Here is a 20,775-nt window from a genome sequence, read left to right on the forward strand (position 1 = left end):
GTTCTAGTTCCTCAGATACTGCAATACTATAACATTAATGTTGGCAATTCCCTTCCTACCAATACATGAAAACAAATTTATTTTTTACCTTTGTTCTTCTTTTTACTTTTCTGCTGTAGAGAAGACTGTTGAAATGTCTACAAGGAAATCAAAACAGAAGAAATGAAAATACAAAATTTATATTTAACCACATCCTTATAATAAAAGAAATGTAACATGGGGACATGAAGTCATCATCAGGTGACACCAGCCAAAAGACTTCCAGGCCTAAGAAAAAAGGTAATTTTAATTCACCTGTTTATAAGGTTGTAAAGCAAAAGCACACTGTGGAACATCTTAAAATAGACCACATATTAAATTGCTAAAACAACTGAAGTTTCTCTCTAAAATTGTTTCTCTTCTCTTGTTCTGCTAATAAGGAAGGAATGACTCCCTTTGGTTACTATGACAGTGAAAATATGCAGCGCATACATTTCTAATACATTATCTAATTAAAGTATTCTTGATATATATATATATGCAAATATGGAAATTAAGCCAGTGCCTAATGCAGGTGTGAAAGCACTTATACAATGGTCATTAGACCATCAGACAATTTTCTCAGAAACAGGCTGAGTATTTTGAAGGACACCAGTAAAATTTTGCTAAATCACAACTAGGAAAAAGTCTCCCAAATAAAAATTCTGAACTAAAACTTCATTTTTTACCAGGTTTTAAGTGGAAGTACTTCCCTCCAGTTGATCCACTCCCATGAACTAACCTATTGCCTTGGCAGTGAGACAGGATGGAAATTACTCCTTTACTTAAGATCCTAGTTTTTTAATAATAGCAATACATATTAACACATTTCATGGCCATTCTCTTCAGAAACTTTGACTCAGATAATCACAATTGCTAGTGAATTAAAAAAGTAATTCTGTAATTAATCACACCAAAATTTAAAGACATGATTTCACTTGTTTTGAATTTTAGTTTTCCATCAAGATAGACAAACGTATTATTGCTAAAACTAAGAAAAGGCCACATTACAGTGTCTTGAGCATTAAAACTTCTTATTTCACATTACCATGAATTAATAAAAAAAAATCAAAACCTTTGTGCCACTTGGTAAAAATAAATTAAAGCAAAAGCACTGACAGCCCTGAGATCCCAAATCCTGTTCTTAGCAGAGAAGACAACCCCCCACCCCAGTTTACAAGACTCCCTTTTCAAGTCAAAGAGCTGCTTTGGTTTTGGACGTGGCACTTAGTGCCACGGTTCAGTTGACATGGCAGTGTTTGGTCAAAGATTGGACTTGATGATCCTGGAGTTTTTTTGCAACCTTAATAATTCTATTCTATTTTCATTTTCTCCTCCCTACTTCCTGCACACCTTAGCTCACTGCAGAAGACTAGGGCTCAGCTTCAAAGGGATGTTTTGCCTCAGAGCTGAGAGATTCTCAAGAAGCAAATACTAACATGTCCATGGGGAAAATTACCAGCAATGCCATAATTAAGTGTAATTAAAAAAATTATCTGACTTGCTCGATGTGCTGATTCCTTGGATACCATATCTGAAGAAAGCTACTCAACTATATTGCCACCTCAGAAGGTCAAAATAGGACTCCACTGGGAAGAAAAAAGGACCCCACTTGTTTTCACTCCCTGGCTCTTGTCCTTCTTCTGTTACCAGTATCAATCAGATCAGCACCAGCTCTCAGGAAGCCAAGACAGCAACACCATCCCAACTTAAATCACATGAAACATTTCAACCTGTGCAGTACTAAGAGAGTTCTTATCACCCAGGAATAAGAGTGGCTGGGCAGACGTGTAAATAACTTCCTCTTAGACACTTTGAAAATCTTGACTAATTCAAAGTGGCTGAAAAAACACACACATATACAAATCCAAAACTTTATTGCTCCTCAGTTCACGACCCAGACAACTTCTTTCTGCTGCTTGACTTTCCTGCACTAATATTTTAAAAGTGTCAAAACAGAAAAGGAGAACCTTGGTTTTCTTGAAAGTGATTCTGAAAGCATATGAAAAGCCTTCTCTTTAAATATTTTGTCCTTAAATTGAGCCTGTAAATGTGAGTTCACACCTCTCAACCTCTGAGTCAGTTTTTGGGAAGAAAGGGTAATGAAGGGGTATCAGTTTTTAACAGGAAGAAGCATGTAATTTAAATGTCTAGCCATTTTTCCATACATTATGTCACATTACAAAATAGAAAGGTTTTATTGAATTCAGTTATTATTCTAAATTAGCTCATTGAATTCAATTATAATCAAGGATAAAATCTACAACTGAGTGAAGTTCCTGGGAGCTATTCAACTGCAGTGATTTTAACTAACACTTTAGATTGTTTTACATAGACTTCAGGCTTCAAGTTAATTCACCCTTTGCAAAAAACAGCACCATCTAATTTTTTTAACCCTGAAGATGTATATGTAATCTAAAATATGTTGTTTATAATCAGAGAATGACAAAGGAGGTCATGTCCTTCCTCCTGATCAGAGCAAGTGCTTGCTTTGAAGCCAACACTGGATCATGTTCTTCAGGGACATCTCTAGCCTAGACACAACTATCTGCAAGGAGGTAGATTCCACAGCTTCTTTATGTGACCTGTTCTGATGTTGGCCACCATAATGTTGCCCCTTTTAAGCTTAATTCTGTGATGTGACAAACATGAAAATAATATAAATACTTCTTTTTAATGCCACAAACCCTAAAAGTATGGATTCACACCAAAACCATAAATTTACTTGTACTAATGCAAGTTTGCTGCAAGATGCTGTTTAATGACTCACCCACAAAGCCAGATTCAATATATGTTCAGTGCATTTTGATTCTGATACATCTTGAGCTTTGAGCAACTGCTTTCACATACATCTTGTCCAAGTTCTCAAGAATTCATCTCTTCTACTAATTCTGAGAACAAGCATGAAATTAAATAGAAAGCAGCATTCTATATTGAAGAAAGTTGTTAGTAACTCAAAGGAATAAGTAAAATGGAAACAAGACTGCCACTGAAAAGATGAAACAGATAAATACTTTAAGATGTGGAAATTTTCACTCCTGAGGAAAATTTGAAATTTTTTTAGTCATATTCTGAATTATATGCTTTCCAGTCACCCAAAATACAATTAGAAAAACTTTCCATTATCCAAAAGCAAGGTGTCACTTAATATTTAACATATACCAAAACTCATTTGAATGCTCTGAATCTCAGTTTTTTGAATGGAATGATTTTCTCCTGTAATATGTGATCTTTGAGCATGTTGTATTTAAAAATATACCAAAACTTAGCCCTCTGACAAATGCATGTCTAAGTAGAATATCAAAGAAACATTTTATGTATACATATGTCTGCCTTTGCTATCAGCAGCCTCCAAAGCACATGTATTTCCAGAGGAATAAACCACCATTTTTACAAAGATTTTTCCTATGTTTCTGTTTTCTGGTTGGTTGGTTTTTTTTTTTACAAGGGTGCTAACCTACCTCTAGCCCTACCTTTCTGAGGGCTTAGCTGCACATTCCACCAGCCAATGGAGATTTCAATGTGCAAGGAGGAGCCATAACAGTTCCTTTCTTCCTGCAACTGTTCACTACCAAATTTGGCTTCGTGTGTTATGTTTACCCTAACACTCTTCAAAATGCTTGACAGAGTTCTGAAAGGCCATCAGAAGACTGAACAGCTGGAAATAGAAATCTCCCTCAGGGCATGCCTTTTAGGATTGTAGCACAGTAACACAGCTACACAGTAAAATAGTTGCAGGTGGAGGCTCACACCAACCAAAGAGATCACCAATGACCTATAAATTGTATTTAGTTCTTTAGCAAGAAAATAATCCCATATAGATGATATAATCAACACTATCTGTGTGCATCCAATCAGCATCAGCATATTTGTATGTAAAACACAAAATTGTCAAGAAATGAGACTATCGGGTTTTTGTCTCATTCTCAGTTATCCAGGTTTCTGTCTGATTTCAGCTCTTGGGATAAAGTATGTATTTTTGGTTAGTACCATGCCTTCTCTATATTTTCTCAGAAGGGAAAAAAGATTTGAAGTTAGTAATTAACATTCAGAAGGCTGAAAATAAATTTATTATTAACTCAGTAGTAATTTGATAGCTCTCTATTTGGAAAAATGTATTTAAATAAAAGTGTGAGATAATTTGTTTCAAATCATTTACTTGTAACATGCCAAATCGAAAACTTAATAAACTGGTCTTTCAATACTAATATTAAATTGAAGTGAAACTGCTATCAGGAGAGAAGAATATTTGATAAAACTGTTATGATGAAAGTTAGAAAATTTTTATTAAAGTTGATGGCTCATATAAAAATAGAAGACAAATAGATTGAAACTACTGATTTGAGAAGACTGGTTGTTTTGCCGAACTTCAGGAGTCTGAGGAGGAAGTCTAAAGATTTTCGGTTAAACTGTTCCTTAGAGTTTCTTTAAGATCTAATATAACTTCCAGATGTGACCGACAGAACATTACATTCATGTTCAAAAAATACACAGATTCTAATAGTTACATAAACTCATTCATGGTTACAGTATTTGTAGGTCTACCCAAAAAAGACCACAACTGAAGGTTTTCTGAAGATCTAGATTTGCCATAGCAATTAGCACTAAGTTGGACAGCTCCTAAAATTCTCCTTCTCCAAGGAGAAATGCTTTTTTTGTTTCTTCACTTTTCTTCAGAGATTTTTTGCTTGCTCATTTTAAAAAAGCTGCAGGAGAGAATCAGGTTATGGAAATAATAATCTCCAATTCTTTTACCCAAATCTCAGTTCAGTATGATTGAAAAGGAAAATGGCAGGTATCTTTATAGTTTTATTTAGAGTTCAAGTCAAATCCAATTTTTCTCAAGCTGCAAGTTTAGACACTAAGGAACTATTTACAGTCAGGCAGTTCCCCTCTGTCACTGTAAGATAACTTTCTCTAGTTTCAGCAGGGTAGCTTGTAACACTTCTGATTACTGGAACTTTCTGCTACAGATGGAAAAGCCAGTACCTGGGAAAAAAAAAGCAAGCAAGTTGGTGCTGCCAATTATTTGATTGATCTCTCACTTTGAGAGATAGTTCTCAATACTTGGAGAACACTGGCAACGTTGTGTTTTCATAATTTTGATATCCCAGATACACATTTCTATGCATTTGGTGTGTTGAGATCCAAAATTTCAGAGCTAAAAGAAGAGTGAAAAGGGGGAAAATGCAAACCTGTTTATATTACAGCGTCACACTATACATCAGTATTAATATCTCATACGCAAGGGTACTTGCAACAGATGATATTGCCAAATTCTTTTTTTTACCATCTCGTTTAGTCTCCATTAAGAGATAATAATAGACAGTAGTAATTATTTTCATGGATACTTGTAGAAAACGAAGTTTTCAAGAACTGTATGTTACAAAGGCATGATGAGAGAAGACCTCTGGTAGCTCAGGAATTTGAAACGTTCTGCCAATCAGCAGCAGAGTTTCATTCATAACAGGTAACTCTTTTGTTTTCAGCAGGAGTAACTATTGACCTGCTTATTTGACTATTTTAGCCCTCGAAGTAAGTAAAAAAAGAGTTTTACCAACAAAGTATGCCACAGTTGATTAACAATGCCCTGAAACCTTCAGCCTTGCCTCCCAAAAGGAAAATTTATTGAACTAAATCTTGATCTTTTGGGGCTTTGGTAACAGCTACTTGTGCTTTCCTTGCACAGCTCTCTCTGTTGTGAGCACACTCTACAGTAAAACTACCATACCTGGGTTTAAAAGGACAGCATTCACTAAGATTCTAAGACATCTAATACTAAAACACAGTATGAACATTACATATGAACAAACTCCTAAAAGTGAGGTTCTGTACTACATACAAAGAGTACCAACAAGTAAGGTAGAATCATTATATTAAATACCCAGCGGATATTTCACTTCTAAATGGTGGGTGCCTCAGACAGAGAGAAGCACGGATCACTGGTTCTGCCAAATGGGTTGTGAGAGGCACCGACATATTAAGCCACTAGAAGAATGGATCCCAGAATTCATGGCTTGGTATGTTATCCTACACACCATATTCCTACTCCTCCCTTCGTTTTGTTTCTTGAGAAACCCAAAAAGGTGTTTCAGTTCTAAGACCAAATGAACATATATTTCAGAAAGTTGGCAAAGCAATAGTTTTCTTGGTAGCATTTGAAAAGTCCACTATGAAAGGCTTCTAGGAAGTACTAGATCTACAGTACATGGCTATGCCGTGTCATTCATGGTCACAGTTCTAACTGGATCCTTGTATTTTTGGATCTCTGGTCATGAATTCCCAACACATGCATTTTGTTACTGACCACAAGGATAAAGAAACAGTACGTGCCTTAAGAAGAGTTAAATATGTGCCTTAAGAGTACGTTACTGTAATAAAAATGTAGCCTAAGACCTTGAGGCTGCCAACTTGCTAGCTGCCTCCATGGTAGGCAATGGCTACATTAGCTGTGCAGGATGCTCTCCTTATTACATAGTCTACAAGGGCTAATAATATCAAAGATGTCTATTCTTTTCATACAACTGTTCCTATAGTTGCTTAATCAAGAAGAATATGCTAGCTAAGGACAGAATTGTGATTGTCTGAAATGTGATAGCAAGCACAGTTTTTCTGCTCAGGGATTCTTATTCATTCTCCCATCTCTAAACGTTTTCTTGTCCTTTGGGGGGATTCTGTGGCAAATGTTATATTAGCTGGATGCAAATCAGCACTTGCACAAGGTAGTGCAAATTGTTTGTGCAAAGTTGTTAGCGTAATGAATGCAAAAATAAAATAGTTTTTCAAATCTTCAGGCCATGGTGAGAAAATAATATATAGTGGTGCTGCTTTCCATCAGCACAGAAAGATTTACCTTCTTAGCCATTAAGACACAGGACTCTAACTGAAATACTGAAGCAGTAAAACTTCTGGACAACATCGAATTTAAATGAGGGTTCTCATATTCCCCCACTGTCTTTTCAACTGACATAACAAGGACTGCAGCACTGTCATAGCTGTCTGAAGCAAATGAGAATAAAAAGTTAAACTAGACAAGTGGTGTTCATTAGAATAATTTATTCTGAGATCACTCTTCTGCTCTACATCTACTTTGAAACATGTAATTTTGGTACCTCCCACACTACTTCTATTGACAGTAAGTAATCTAGGAGAGAAAGGGAGGATTCAAAAAACAGTATGTATCTTTTAATGGCGAAAGTCCAAGATACATCAGTTCTCCAACACTGTATGTTTCAAGTACATCCATTTAAAGAGGAAAAAGAAACTAAATTATCACCTGTTACAGAACAGTATTTAACCCTTTATTTTGATTTCTACCTCAGAGCAGTTTCCAGTTTAATCTCTTATTAAGGAGAATGGACCAGTCAGAAAAACCACAAAACGACTGAGGCAGGAAGGCACCTCTGGAGATCATCTCATCCAGCCTTGTTGCTCAAAGCAGACTCGAGCAGGTTGTTCAGGGCTGTTGGGTTTTTAATATCTCCAAAGATGGAGACTCCACAGATTCCATGAGCAACCTGTTCCAGTTAAACCATCTTCACAGTAAAAGTATTTTTTTCTTAGGGTTTCAAGTTATGTCCATGGCCTTTTGTCCTTTCACAGTGTCACTGAGACACGTCACCTCATATGCACCCCAGAAGCCTTGTGCATTCCTTGTGCCCTGCTGCATTGCCCTCTAGCAGGTATCAGTCAGTCAAACGAACCTCTTTCAAACTATGCAATTTCCTCCAGGAAAAATACAGTTTTGCTTAGGTAATTTCTATCTTATTCATAGGAAAGGTAGGCTTTCCTCTGTATGCTTATCTAAACATTTAAAAAATAAGACTATCCAAGCAGACTTAAGAAACTTATTCTTGATTACATTGGATTAGAGAGGTGGTCTGTGGCACAGCATGGAGCCAACCCTGGATCTTCTCAAAAGAAAACTAACTACTGTAAAACAGAAGTCAACCCCAGGACATTAACAAAATCTTGCATCAGGCCCACAGTCTTTCTAGAGGAAAAATTGTTAGCATAAAGGTCCCATGCTCCCTTGCAACACATAGGTGCTTGCTTATGGTGAAAAGAGTACATACACCTCCTTCTGTAGGAGCAGTTAGCAACACTTCTGATTGTGTCCCACAGCATGATGTCTTTCATATTTTTTTGTCTGATCGTGCGACAGAGAAAAGTGAAGGGGATGTAGGTGCTCTGTAATGAATAAGGGCACAACCGAGAAAACAGATTTCTCCTGTAAGGAAGATACACTCTTGCAAGTTACTCTGTGTTAGCACTTGGGCATAATATGCTTTCAGTGAAAGAAACAGAAAACTTATTCTGGCTCTGAATTGAGGGGAAGTTTCCACAGGGAAACGAGGGAAAAAGCATTTGAACATAAGCCATAACATTCTGCTAAAATTCATACCAAACTCTTCCATTGCATCTATGAATTAAGGTAGAAAAAGAACAGTTCATTCCAGGATAAAAGTCACATTACTTGCTGCAATTCAGTAAAACTTCCTCCAGGCACAAGATGAAACAGCACTTCTCAGAAGGGGGGGAAAGATAACATTAAGTCTTTAATTCTGAGCCGGTTATGGTGACCTTATGGGTACAAACAAGCTTACAAAATTAGTTTTACACTTCAATCTAAATCAGAATTCTGTAGTGTTGGAAAAACTATCTACTTGGGATAATCTGAAAGCAAAGGGGTACACCTGAGAAATAGACAAAAAGCAGTTATTGCTATATGAAAAATACAAGGCTTCTTTTTCCTCCCCAGCACAGTAGAAGAGATGGATTGGCTGACTCACAGATCAGGCGCTAAGCAACAAGCACTTCTTTCCAGTACAGTAGAAACACCTAATAAAACAGCTTCTGTTCAGGAGCCACAGTGCTGCAAAGAGCCATTTTCCTCCCAGGTGAAACCCTACAATATCCCACATTGTGAGTTAGCAACAGGCTCAAGGGGCCACCACTGCGTAAGTGGGGCAGAGACTCCTGTGGAGTCAAAACCACTACTTCAAAAAAAATCACTTGTTCAGAAACAACAGAGGTGCCTGTAAAGGTATTTTGATAAAATGGCACTCTGAAATGGGCATCTGTGCTCCATTAATTCAAACAATATTTTCACCACTCAGTACAGTCTTTCAGAATGCCAAATTTCACAACACATGCCAGCCAGTGTCCTTGGATGAAAGGTTTCATGGTCCTGGTACCTCCCTTCCCCTTATGCAGACAGGAGTACAGAGAGGAGCCAGTTGAGAAGTCAGGACCTAGATGGAAGTTCTCATAGATGTCACATTCCCATCATGTTGCAGTGATAACTCACGCTGAGTCCCTTCTGTGCAATACCTGACATGCACTTCCCTGCTACAATATGCTGCACTTAATCTCTTCTTTTTCAAAGGGGAGTAACTGAGGGACTAAAACCACTTATTCTACATTAAAAAAATGTGTCGCAGCTGTGCTACTGTGATTGTACCAGCTGCAGATAATGCAGCTTACTGATGTACAAACAATGTTAATAACTACAAAGGTAACAGTCCTCTATCAGGTAATAAAGGCAGGATACAATCAGGAATGGTTCTATGAAAAAGAAAAAAATACAGAATGGGGATGTGAAAGGAAATTCAAAATGTTCTGAGCTGAGAGATTTATTAGTGTACAGATCTACATCTCTAGACCATGTAAAATTATACTTTCAGACCATTATATTCTATGCAGTAAGGAATAAATCTAGACTGGCAGAGTTGGACTAGATGACCTTAACAGTGACTCATTTTTAAAGAATTCCCCAGCTTTGTCACAGAAAGAAATTATAACAAGCAATTTTTTTTTCTCATGGTCACAATGCATAATAAGGTAATAGAGAAAGTTTAAAACAAAAGTTTTCCACAAAAGACTCCAACTGTGCTTCATGACGGTCCATAAACCAATCTTACCTCATCTCTAGAGCATTTTGTTTTGCTGCAATAATTAACCCTGGATTTTAGTAAAGATCACAGTGTATATAGAAATAGATGTAAAATCTCCCATAGTCAATGCCTTCAAATTTCATTTAGGCAAGCACTTCCCCAATAAGAGAAAGTATATAGTTTCTCTTCTAGTTTATAGTATTAACTACTTCTTTTAAAGAGAAGGAATGCAGATGTGAAAATATTCTCTCATCTGTGAAAGGAATAATATACCTTAAAAACAATGCAGATATTATTCCATATAATTAAAGAACTTAGCACTCCCTCCTGAGGAGATTAAGTATTAATGTTACACAAAATATATGCTTAAACAGAACTCATATATAAAAGCTGCATATACACACCTACTCCCTTCACTCTTGAGTTCAAAGGACTGAGAGTCTAGAACTGGTAGAACAGATGTGAGATTATTGAGTCACATTCACAAGATGATTTTAGGTAAGCAGCAATCATACAGCAGAAACTATGTCTTAAATCCAAGCAAGTTGCTATCATCTCAGCTATTGCCAAAATATCTGTTTTATTGTTCATCTTCAACTTTTTTGCCATAAGGACAGCCAAGTAGTGCAGCAGGCTGGCTGAGAGCGCATGCAGTCTCCATTTCAGGAGGTTTTTAACATCCAACTGGGTAAAGCCCTGAGAAGCCCTGTCTGACCTCAGAGCTGCTCTTGCTCTGAGCCAAAGACCAGACTACAGAGCCTCCTGAGGTCCCTCCCAGCCTGAATTATCCTATTATCCTATGCACTTTTTGCTGTTTTCTGAGGCATTTGTATTTTTTTTTTCTATAGCAAATTCATTAGATGCCTTTCTCTTGCTGGCATTTTTCCTCCACTCAGTCCAATATTTTACTTGGAATTATGACAACTGGCTATCCATTCACCTTTTATTGGTCCCATCATTAGCAACAGCAATTCATACCATGTTTGAATGTGGAGTTTAATACATATTTGAATAGGATTAAGTGATTTAAGTGATTTTTGGACTAGACTGAGGAGGCCTCTCCATTAGTCTGTGTTGATTGCACTAGTCCAAAAATAATACAATGCCATCTTCCATTAGCAAGGAATTTCTATGTTATTTCTCTCTTGCCTTTTCTATCACAAATGTAGAAGAATTATTTTGAACCACATTTTTACCAAACTCAAATGGAATATCTAAAATTACCTTTAAGCACATCAATCTTATGGCAACCCCAATCATTTCCAATTGTCACAAGTAAGGCATGTTTTGTTTACTGGTTAACTGTTTGACCATTTGGTTTGTAGATGAAGTTCTTACACAGATTTTAACAACACAAATACTGTTTTTATCATTTGTTTTGTGTTTGTTATATAGTAAAGTGCTGTATTCAAATGAAGGGAAATATACGGCACCATTTAGGTGATTTCTTTTGAGAGTGAAGAAGCTGACAAAGAGCTGGAACCACTATTCCAACTTAATAATGGGAGAAATGCTGCTCTTCTGTCTGAATCAAAACATGTGCAAATGTGTAGACATTCAAACCTGCCCATGGCCAATGAGGCAACTGTGGCTGTGAGATATGATGGTGTTTCAGACCATGATGGCAACAGGTAAGAATTTTCCATTATGTTTATTACTCATATCCTTCTTCCCCTTACTCAATTTCCAGTTGTTCTTTCTAAATGTCTGTCAGAGCAAAAGGCTGTCTATACCTGAACAATACTACATTAGGCTGACAAGAAATCAATACAAGCTCATGATGCCTTCATAGAAAAATTGCACATTCTTCTCTGCACTGTATTATATGAAACACTTTACTAGTACTTTTGCCTCCGAATAGACTTAGAATCTTTTAAAAGAACTCCAAATCAGATTATTCTATAACTTCATAAGCCTCTTCAACTCTGTTTCTACTGCAGTGCAGAGTTCCCTCCATTTCCACACTGGTGCATTTAGTGATCAACACAGCCTTATCTCCTCATTACATGCTCACTGATGGGAAAATGAGCAAGGAGCTGAAGCTGTAGAACAGGCCAAAGTGCTCTCCTACATTCCCCTAAGGCTACAAAAACTAAGTGAGATATGACCAGTGTAACCTACAGAAGAAAGGGATGCTCCAATCACCTCCAGAGAGGGATGTCCCACTGTTTAGATTTTACCAGCCAAACTATGCTGGACCTTCAGAAATATACAAGTACTTGAAGAGAAGCTTGGGCACCACAGCAGTTCAGAGTATTGGACTTTTCTGCTGAGGCATCCAGGTACCTACTTGGAGCCCAGTCTGAGAGAGTTATTTTCGTAAAGTCATGAAAAATGATGGCTTTCTCACTCATGAAATTTCAACAGCACATGTGCTACTTTTGGTTAAGGTTTGTGTTTTCCAACTTTTACAGTGGAAGCTAGAGCATGCACCATTATATTTTGACTGCAAAGGCCTAACTTACAGCAAAGCATTAGAGAAATTAGTTCTAAAATGCTTTCTTACTGTGGTATTAGATAGACTGAAATATTTCACAATTATTTCCAAAACGCTACATGATGTTCATTTAATTTCTGGACAATTATTTGAAATCCAGGGCAGTTTCATAGCTGGGAATATAAAAATGCCAATGTTTTGAACTGTAACAAATATATAACTTTTTTACTTCAAATACTTATATTTTCAAGAAGGAGTTTAAAATTTCCTTTGCTGATGATTGATGCATATAAGTCTGTAACCTATGTGCAAGCTTCAGTATCAGTTTAATACTTATATTTAAATGGAGATGAAAGACGATAGCAAAGAAGTAACACTAATTCAAATGTTAAAAAATTATGAAAATATATATGGAAAATATTTTGCTCTGTGCACTTAGGTTAAACTGGACTTTGATATCAACTGCTAGATTTTTATCCTATAACAATTACATGTCTAACTATAGACTATTGTGAAAACAGGGAGGAGAAAAAGAAAAAGGGAGCCTTGTTATTTAAAACTTGTTATTTAAATAGTTGGACTTCAAACATTTTTAAGAAGAAAATGTACCGACTCCATCTGTTGTAATGGTACAATGACACTCTAGATTTCAGACACCTACTTAAAATCTGTGCAATTGATATTTAATTTTTTTCCCTACAAACTCTTTTTTTTTAATTTACCAATATCATAACAAAAAAAATTACCAAATGGAAATTCTTTAAATACTGTCATGTTTACAATTATAGAAAATTGTAAGTTTTTCAGTGGGGTAATTTTTGCTTGTTTTTTTTCTGTAAATAATTCTCCAGTATATAGTGTTTTTTTAGATGCCATATCTATATAGAAGGTTTTTGCAACAAATTGATGGGTAGCTTGTGTACAAGTTTATTAGGAAACTAATATGCATATGTTCTGCACTTTCTTAAATGCTAGTTATTGAGTACTAGAATTAAAAGGTTTTAAACTATATGTGTATTGGAGTCAAGTATTTTCATTAAAAATCTATGCAGTTTATGTTTAAGTACTTCCACTTTTTACCTCCCTTCAGACTTTCTGCAGAGAGGAACAGGATAAGAAAGGAAAAATCAACCACAACTTAGACTCCCAACTTTTCAAAATCAGGAGTTTTTGGTAAATTCTTCTCTATATTGACACCTGAATATGCTGTATTGAACTTCTAAAAAGCATTTTCCCTTATTTTTTCTGGAGGAGTTTGTAGGAGGCAAGAAATATCTGGAAACATGCATGATTTAAGTAGAAGCTAATTTATGTAAAAGTTATTATCTCCCCTCCAATTTATCTTATAAGCTAAAAGATGATTTTTGCAATAGGTCCATAAACAAATCTTCTTCACTTACAGTATTCTCAACAAGATCACTGTTGCAACCAACTTAACTTTGCATGGCCAGACTAATGCAGCCCCACCAGCTCTGCTGAGGAAACTCCCCAAGCTGAAGCGGTACAGCAACCTCAGGGGACTGGCAGAGAGAGACAACTGAAATTGTAGCCTTGGTCAAACCCCTCACCTTTGCTGCCTCAGTGTCCTCACTGGTACTGTAGGAAAGTGGCTCTCTGGGGGTGCTCAAAGCAGCAAGTACTGCCATTGATCATGTGAGTTAAGAGTTGCCAGGCTGCATTTCAACCACGTGGACAGTTACACATTGCTAAAGAGGAAAACAATAAGTTTCCCAAACGTGCACTAATTTAATTCAATGCGCAGCACAAACCCACCAACTGGTAGTTTTTATTGTATTTCTCCTTTACTAAAAGTAAAACTGGAACATTAGAGAGAGTGCATGTGTACTTATCTACACATGTAAATTCATCAAAATCCCAAAGGTACATAACCTTGATTTCTCTTCTCCACTGAACCCCCTGTTTCATATGTATGAACTTGAAATGCTACATCTTGCTACTAAACTTACCTGATTTTCAAGTGCAATTAAAATGACCAAGAAAAGTCCGGTAATTAATTAAATTATTTAAAATAGGCTGGTTATTACAGCAAATTGAGAAGCTGCTATTTTTCTGTCACTTTTCCTATGACAAGCAAGTCATTAGATATTGCTAAATACATATGAACAAGGGAGCATACACTGGAAAAGGCAAAGGGATAATAGGAGGCAGGAAGGGAGAAGAAATAAGGTAAATAATACAAGTTTATTGGCGTAGGTTTCAGCCTATTGTATATAGTAGGGAGTTATACAAGAAAAAGTAATCATACTACTATATACAATGGGCTATAACCTTTTCTTCATGTAGCAATGCTGTTTCTAGATTAAGGGAAAGTTCTATTGATCCAGTTCGGAGCAGATTATTATTAACCTGATATGGAACTTTTTGTGACCCATGACACTATTTCTCTCTCCTAAATAACTACAATATTTTCCTTCAACAAAAACACAAAGCACAACACACTAAGGAAACTCCTATATAGAATAACATAATGAACTTAAGAAACTACAATCATATGGCAGAGCTTTCATCTCTTGTGCCCCAAAGGTTCAAGACAATTTTAACTGTGCTGTTTTCTATCTACAGTAATAGATCACATTGAACACCTGTTTGACACTAGATTAGCAACAGCTCCAACAGTTTTCCTTGGCTTAATAAAAACCTTTACACTCTATGTTGGTTTCTTTTGCAATATCAAGGAAGAAAAATAGAATGCAAACCCAACAACTTGGCTACAAATCAATATAACACTGGAAACACTTTCCAAAATGGGGAAAAAACCCCAAAGCAGGTGAAGAAAATTTATATGTGAGGATTCAAAAATACCAAATGTGGATACAAGAGATGTTTACTTCACAGACACAACACAAATTAGTTTTTCTGCTGCTATGGTCTCAGCCATCACATCAGTTACGTTCAGTGCACACAAGTAAACGCTGTTCAGTTTTCAAGGCCGTCACTGAAATGCACCCTTGACCACATGGTTTTTGATTGCAATGACATGTCAATGATATAAACAAAGCTGTTAAAAGCAGTGATTTTATGCAAGTTTAGCATCGTGAGAGTCAGAAAAATGCTAGACTGCCACATTCTTGTGATCACTTTAGAATACAAAAATTTGAATCTGCTGGCAGTTCACAGAATAACTTTTAGCAAATACACAGCAACCAGGCACTTCTACATTACCATGGTAATTTTTTAATGCCATCCACTTTGTTTACAGCACAAAACCATACCATTTCTGTTGAATTTAATTCAGCAGTGCAGTTTTTTGATCAATGATTTTTCTTTTATACTGCCATGTATAAAAGCAGTAGGAGTTGAAGTCAGCATAATTGTAAAAGCTGCTTTTCTGCAGAAAACCTTCACAGTAAAAAGGTAATCAACCTGCTCATATCAATGGCTGGAAAATTCAAAAGGGAAGAGACCTGGAATTCTAAGGGGAATTCATCGTTAACCATTGGGAATCATCTTTAGTCCAAAATTATTTATCATTTATATCAAAGGACTCAAAATAGAATGAAAACATCATTGAATAGGGGTAACACAGAATCAAAGACCAGTGAATGACATGAGACCTGAACGCTGAGTGAGCAGCATGGCTTCTATTCCAGGAAGCCCAGAAAAAAGTGAAAAGAAAATACAAGAAAAAAAAAGAAAACATTAAATGTCCATGCTTTCTATTTCACAGAATATGCACATTAAAAAGATAATTTCAGAAGAACGGTTTTGGTAATTCTGTTCCACAGCAGACCCCATATTCCTGGAGCTTCAATATCCATGTTATGGACTTGGGAATCACGGTGGCCCAATTTGAGGGTTCAGAGCCCTTACTCTCATATATTTCATACTTAGGGTTGCTTTAGAGACATAGATTATTCAGTAAGCATATCCAAGAAGTCATATGTTTCAACATGACCAACCATACACAACGTTATATATTTAAGAAGAAAAAATGTAAGATATAAATAATTAGATTGGGAACACCAGTTTTGCAAATAAGTGATTTGAAAAAGTGTCATTACAGAAGAAAATAAAACTGAACCCAAGTAATAAACACACACCCGCTCCAAGGCTATGTTTAAAGTAGGTAAATAGTCCTTTAAATATTTTAACAGAGAGGTAAATAGAAAGGTTATATTATCTTTCTATCCAGCTCCTGGAAACTGATGTTCTCTTCTGGCATACATACTTTAGGAAGGATGCTTAGGATACTTTAGGATTAAATATAAGGATTTGAAAGAATTATGAGAATGAGGAAAAGATATGAACACACAGTCTCTGATGAAAACCCCAAGATGCTCATTCTATTTCTTTTAAGCAAGAGAAGGCTAAAAACTTATTTGATTATAACCTGTAAATTCCTACATTCGATTTATTACAAAACCTTTGGCTCTGCTCTGTGGCAAAGATATATAGCCCCATGTGCAAACTAGATTAGGGTTTCATAAGCCAGAATGCTTGGATGTCATCACCACAAAAAGGAAACTGTATTGTACTGCATGATAGCAGCCAACTTCCAGCGATAGCATCAGCAATATTCAGCTACAGATGGCTGTAAATGCTTTGTGAAGGGCTCCTTCCCATTTCCCCTGGGACAAATCAATGGCCCAAGCTTCCTTTTTCTGTTTACTTCATGCATTTTGCTTCAAAGGCAGCTAGCAGATCAATACTGGTTTGTATTCTAACAGATGAATAACCTTTATTTATTTATATAAATGAATAAGCTCCTACTAAATTTTCAAAAAGATGCTGAAGATTTAATGGCATTATAGAGAGAGCCATCCTTTAATGGTAATGACGCACAACAAGAATTAGCAGTCACTGGTGGAATTTGTGGTGTTAGCAGTTCAAGTGTTTTGTGGATGGATATCCAAAGTACATGAAAAGTGCTGCTTGTCAATTATAAGTTTTCTGTTGCTCACTAACTTCTACACCAGAATTTTGAAGAATCTTCCGGTTCCTGTGTAAATCATTTATCTTTGTGCATAATTTGGAAATTAGACGTAATAGATAATAGAGGAAACGAGAGTAAAACCAAAGATGGCACCTTAAAAAGAAGTTTTTCTCACTGCATAGTGTCAAGAATTTATCATATACTGAGAAAAGTTACTGAGAGATGAGAATTCTCTTAATGCATGGAAAGTGTCGCAAATTGACTACACTGTTCTTGATAGGATGGAAAGTCCTTCCTTATACAAATAATTTTTCTATTTTTCTCTGTAAATATTTGATTTCACTCACTCTTGCACTGATTAGATTCCTTCTAGGAAAGACTGCAGACATTATGAAGAGGACAGTTTGGGGACACTTGCAATATCCTCAGCTCTGTGTATTAGGGAAAATACATATCAATCTGTCTTTGCAAATGGAAATCTTCCCACTATCAGCTTTCCAACTCAGAAAAGGAACGTAGAACTAAAGTTGGAAATAAGAATGTAAGGAAAAAAAAAAAGTTTGTTGTCTTACCTAAATTACTACAGAAAATAAAGAAAGGAAAGAACAATTCTTGAATCTGGAGACCTGATTTAATTAAAGTGCACCACAAGCTCTTACTTTTAATACTAAATGACACATTCACTGACATTTATCAGACTTACACACTGCAGCATACAGTTTTAGAAGCCAATGGACCAAGCATTCAGATGGTATCAAAAGACGTAAAGGCTCCATTAGTCTCAATTAATCTACACCAATTATACTGCAAGAATCAGCAGCGATGTTTTACAATATGAGGCCAAGTTGTAAGCTGTCTGAAAGGTTCAGAGAAGCTCCACCCACTAGTTTTTCAGAGCAGACTTCCTGACAAGCCCACATTGCCATCTCCTTTGGACACTGGGTATCTAAATTACATACTCTTTGTTAATACATGAAAATAATGTCAATTATTTCTCTTTTTTTGCTGTACAGTTACTGTGTATGTATTCCTCTACGCTGGCATCTTTTACTGAGATCTAAAACATAAATAATTCTATGAAGTGAATATGTTATCGTGTCTAAATATATTGTGATCTTCTAACTCCTTTTTTCTGACACATTTAAAAACTAGCAAGTTACTGCAATTTTCCTTTTATATCCTATTAATAAGAGTCCCTCCTTTTACATTTATAATTGCATTATTGAGGGCTATTTGTTAAAAACATTTACATTCATAAGGGCTCCCCTTACCTCAAATTAAAACAAACGTCTCCCACAGGCTTTCCTGCCAATATCAGGCCTTTCAGGTACCTGTAGTAAAGGGGTTGTCTGACAACACTTAGCATGTTGCATGGACAATGATGCTGGAAAGAAGGTTTCTAGGCAGTCTGCAAAGTGCTGCTTCTTCCCTTTCCATCAGTAACAAGTAAGTCAAGGCAGAGATACCACACTGCATTTTAAATATGATATCTTGTAGATCAAGGAGACAAAAGATCAGTGTCCATCCCACATTTTAAAAGCAAAATAAAGAATTCTAAAATAATTTTTTGAGATGTAGTCATTGTCTGAAGAATAGGAATCAGTGCAAGAGCAGCAGTCCAAAAAAGGTTTCAACACTAGTATAAAACCAAGGCAGTCTCTTACCATAAGCACAGACAAATGGTTTTTGTTAATGTTATTTTTACTCACGTGATACAAAGCAGTTTCTGGTCCAGGTGTGCCCATGACTTCTTGTCTCAGTGAGTCCATTTGTAAACTAGGCAAAAGCGAGTAGTGACTTGGACTACTACTCTTGTCTCCCTTCTTTTTGGACTTTTTCCCAGTATCCTTTTTGCTATTCCTTTGAAACATGTAGTCTTCTTGACCGATTTTCTCATTGCTCATATAACGAAGCAATGAATTTTCTGTTGAAAGAAAAGTAATGCAAAAGGTCATTGTGAACTGCTGTATGCCTGTTAATCCTGTTTCTAAAACATACAGTATTCTTGCTAAGATCTACTGTCAATTTTAACTCTTCAAGACTATTTCATTAACAAAACACATTTGCTTCTTTGGTTCAGATAGAATAAGAAATTAAACTTTTGATAGGGCAAATTCATGAATCTTACAGTTTTCTGATAGACTTGACAGTAAAGGGAACAGAACATAAGGGAAACTCCACATCAATAAACTGTCTTTGAGTGCTAAAAAATGAGCAATAATAGACTTATGATAATTTTTTTTTTGCTATTTTTAGCAGGAGTCCTAATGAATACAAATGTCACTGGTGCCATACATTTAAAAGTAATTTGCTTTGAATGCTCATTGGAAATCATTTGCCATATCATACACACTTTCCCTGAATACCCTGAAGCATCTACCAGTTTGCAGCTGAGAGACATCCTGACCCAGAAGCAATGTTTGTGAATTTGGGAAACCTCAGCAGATTTTCCTTTCACAAAATTGCCTGGTCTTTCTTACATTAATGTGAACTTCTAGTATGCACAACCTCCTGTGGCAAGAGGTGCCTTAGCTTCAACCCAGACTGCACAAGAAGCCTGCTCATTTTCTTTTAACCAGCATTTGGCAGAGACATTTGATCTCTTGGGTCTTGTTTCAGATTAAACAGTGACAAACCTATTTCCTTATTTCATTCCACACAAGACTTTACAAACGTTTATTATATCCTGCCTAAATTCCCCCAGCTGATGATGGCCAGCCTATTTAATTGACCCTGGTTTGGAAGTAACTTCAGGTATCTGATTAATTTTTGTTGTCTCCTAAACCTTCTTCAATTCTACTGCATTTTTCTTAAGAGATTAAAGAGACTGAAACTGCACACACTCACCCTATAAGCAACAACTGACACAGCAGCATAAGAATTTGTCTAAATCTGTCTTGTATTCTTTTCCTAATAATTCCTAAGTGTTTCCTTTTTTGATCCCTACTGAACATTTAGTTCATATTTTACCGGAAAGATCTATCATTACTGTAACATCTTGTTCCTGGGTGATAGTAACCATCTCAGAGGTCATAATTTTGTATGTGGAGTTATATATCCAAGCCTCACAACCCAAAATTTGGAAGAACTTAAACCTCTATGATTTTGAGGGGAATCCCATGCTGCTCTAGAATGTTTTCTATCCAAAAAGAACTCAGGAAGGCAGAGAAATATGACATATAAAATTCTCATTTATGCATAAAAAAGATTTAGCAGTAATAATCACACATTTGTCCTCTAGTATTATAAAATTAAGGACACTTCCAAAACGGACAGGATAGTTCAGCTGAATCAATGAAATGCCAATATGAAGCTAAGACAAACTGCATGGCTTTGCAGTCATGACTTTCTTTTGCCTGGCTAAACAACTTCCTCAATCCTAAAATACGTGCTGCGAAAAATTAGGTACATGTGATAGAGAAAACCTCAAAACAGGTTCACAAAAATATATAGCTAAGCAAGCAGCAAAATGAGGTTGGAATATATAGCTTAAAGCAAGATAAAATCTATAATGCCTTGTATAAAAGGTG

At 36.1% G+C, this 20,775-nt stretch overlaps 1 protein-coding gene across 6 annotated transcripts in view; it reads right to left on the reverse strand.

Annotated features, from left to right (window-relative positions):
- CNKSR2 (connector enhancer of kinase suppressor of Ras 2) overlaps window positions 1-20,775 on the reverse strand; it is a 207,560-nt gene that overhangs the window by 56,498 nt on the left and 130,287 nt on the right. For all 6 annotated transcript variants that reach the window (XM_032680902.1, XM_032680900.1, XM_032680899.1 and 3 more), the window contains 2 exons: window positions 18,955-19,169; window positions 89-137 (listed from right to left, as the gene is read on the reverse strand). In XM_032680902.1, coding sequence (XP_032536793.1) covers window positions 89-137; window positions 18,955-19,169 — 264 coding nt within the window. The remainder of the gene's footprint in view (window positions 1-88; window positions 138-18,954; window positions 19,170-20,775) is intronic.

Source organism: Chiroxiphia lanceolata, chromosome 2 (genome assembly GCF_009829145.1).
Source record: "Chiroxiphia lanceolata isolate bChiLan1 chromosome 2, bChiLan1.pri, whole genome shotgun sequence".
In the NCBI taxonomy this organism is placed as follows: domain Eukaryota; kingdom Metazoa; phylum Chordata; class Aves; order Passeriformes; family Pipridae; genus Chiroxiphia; species Chiroxiphia lanceolata.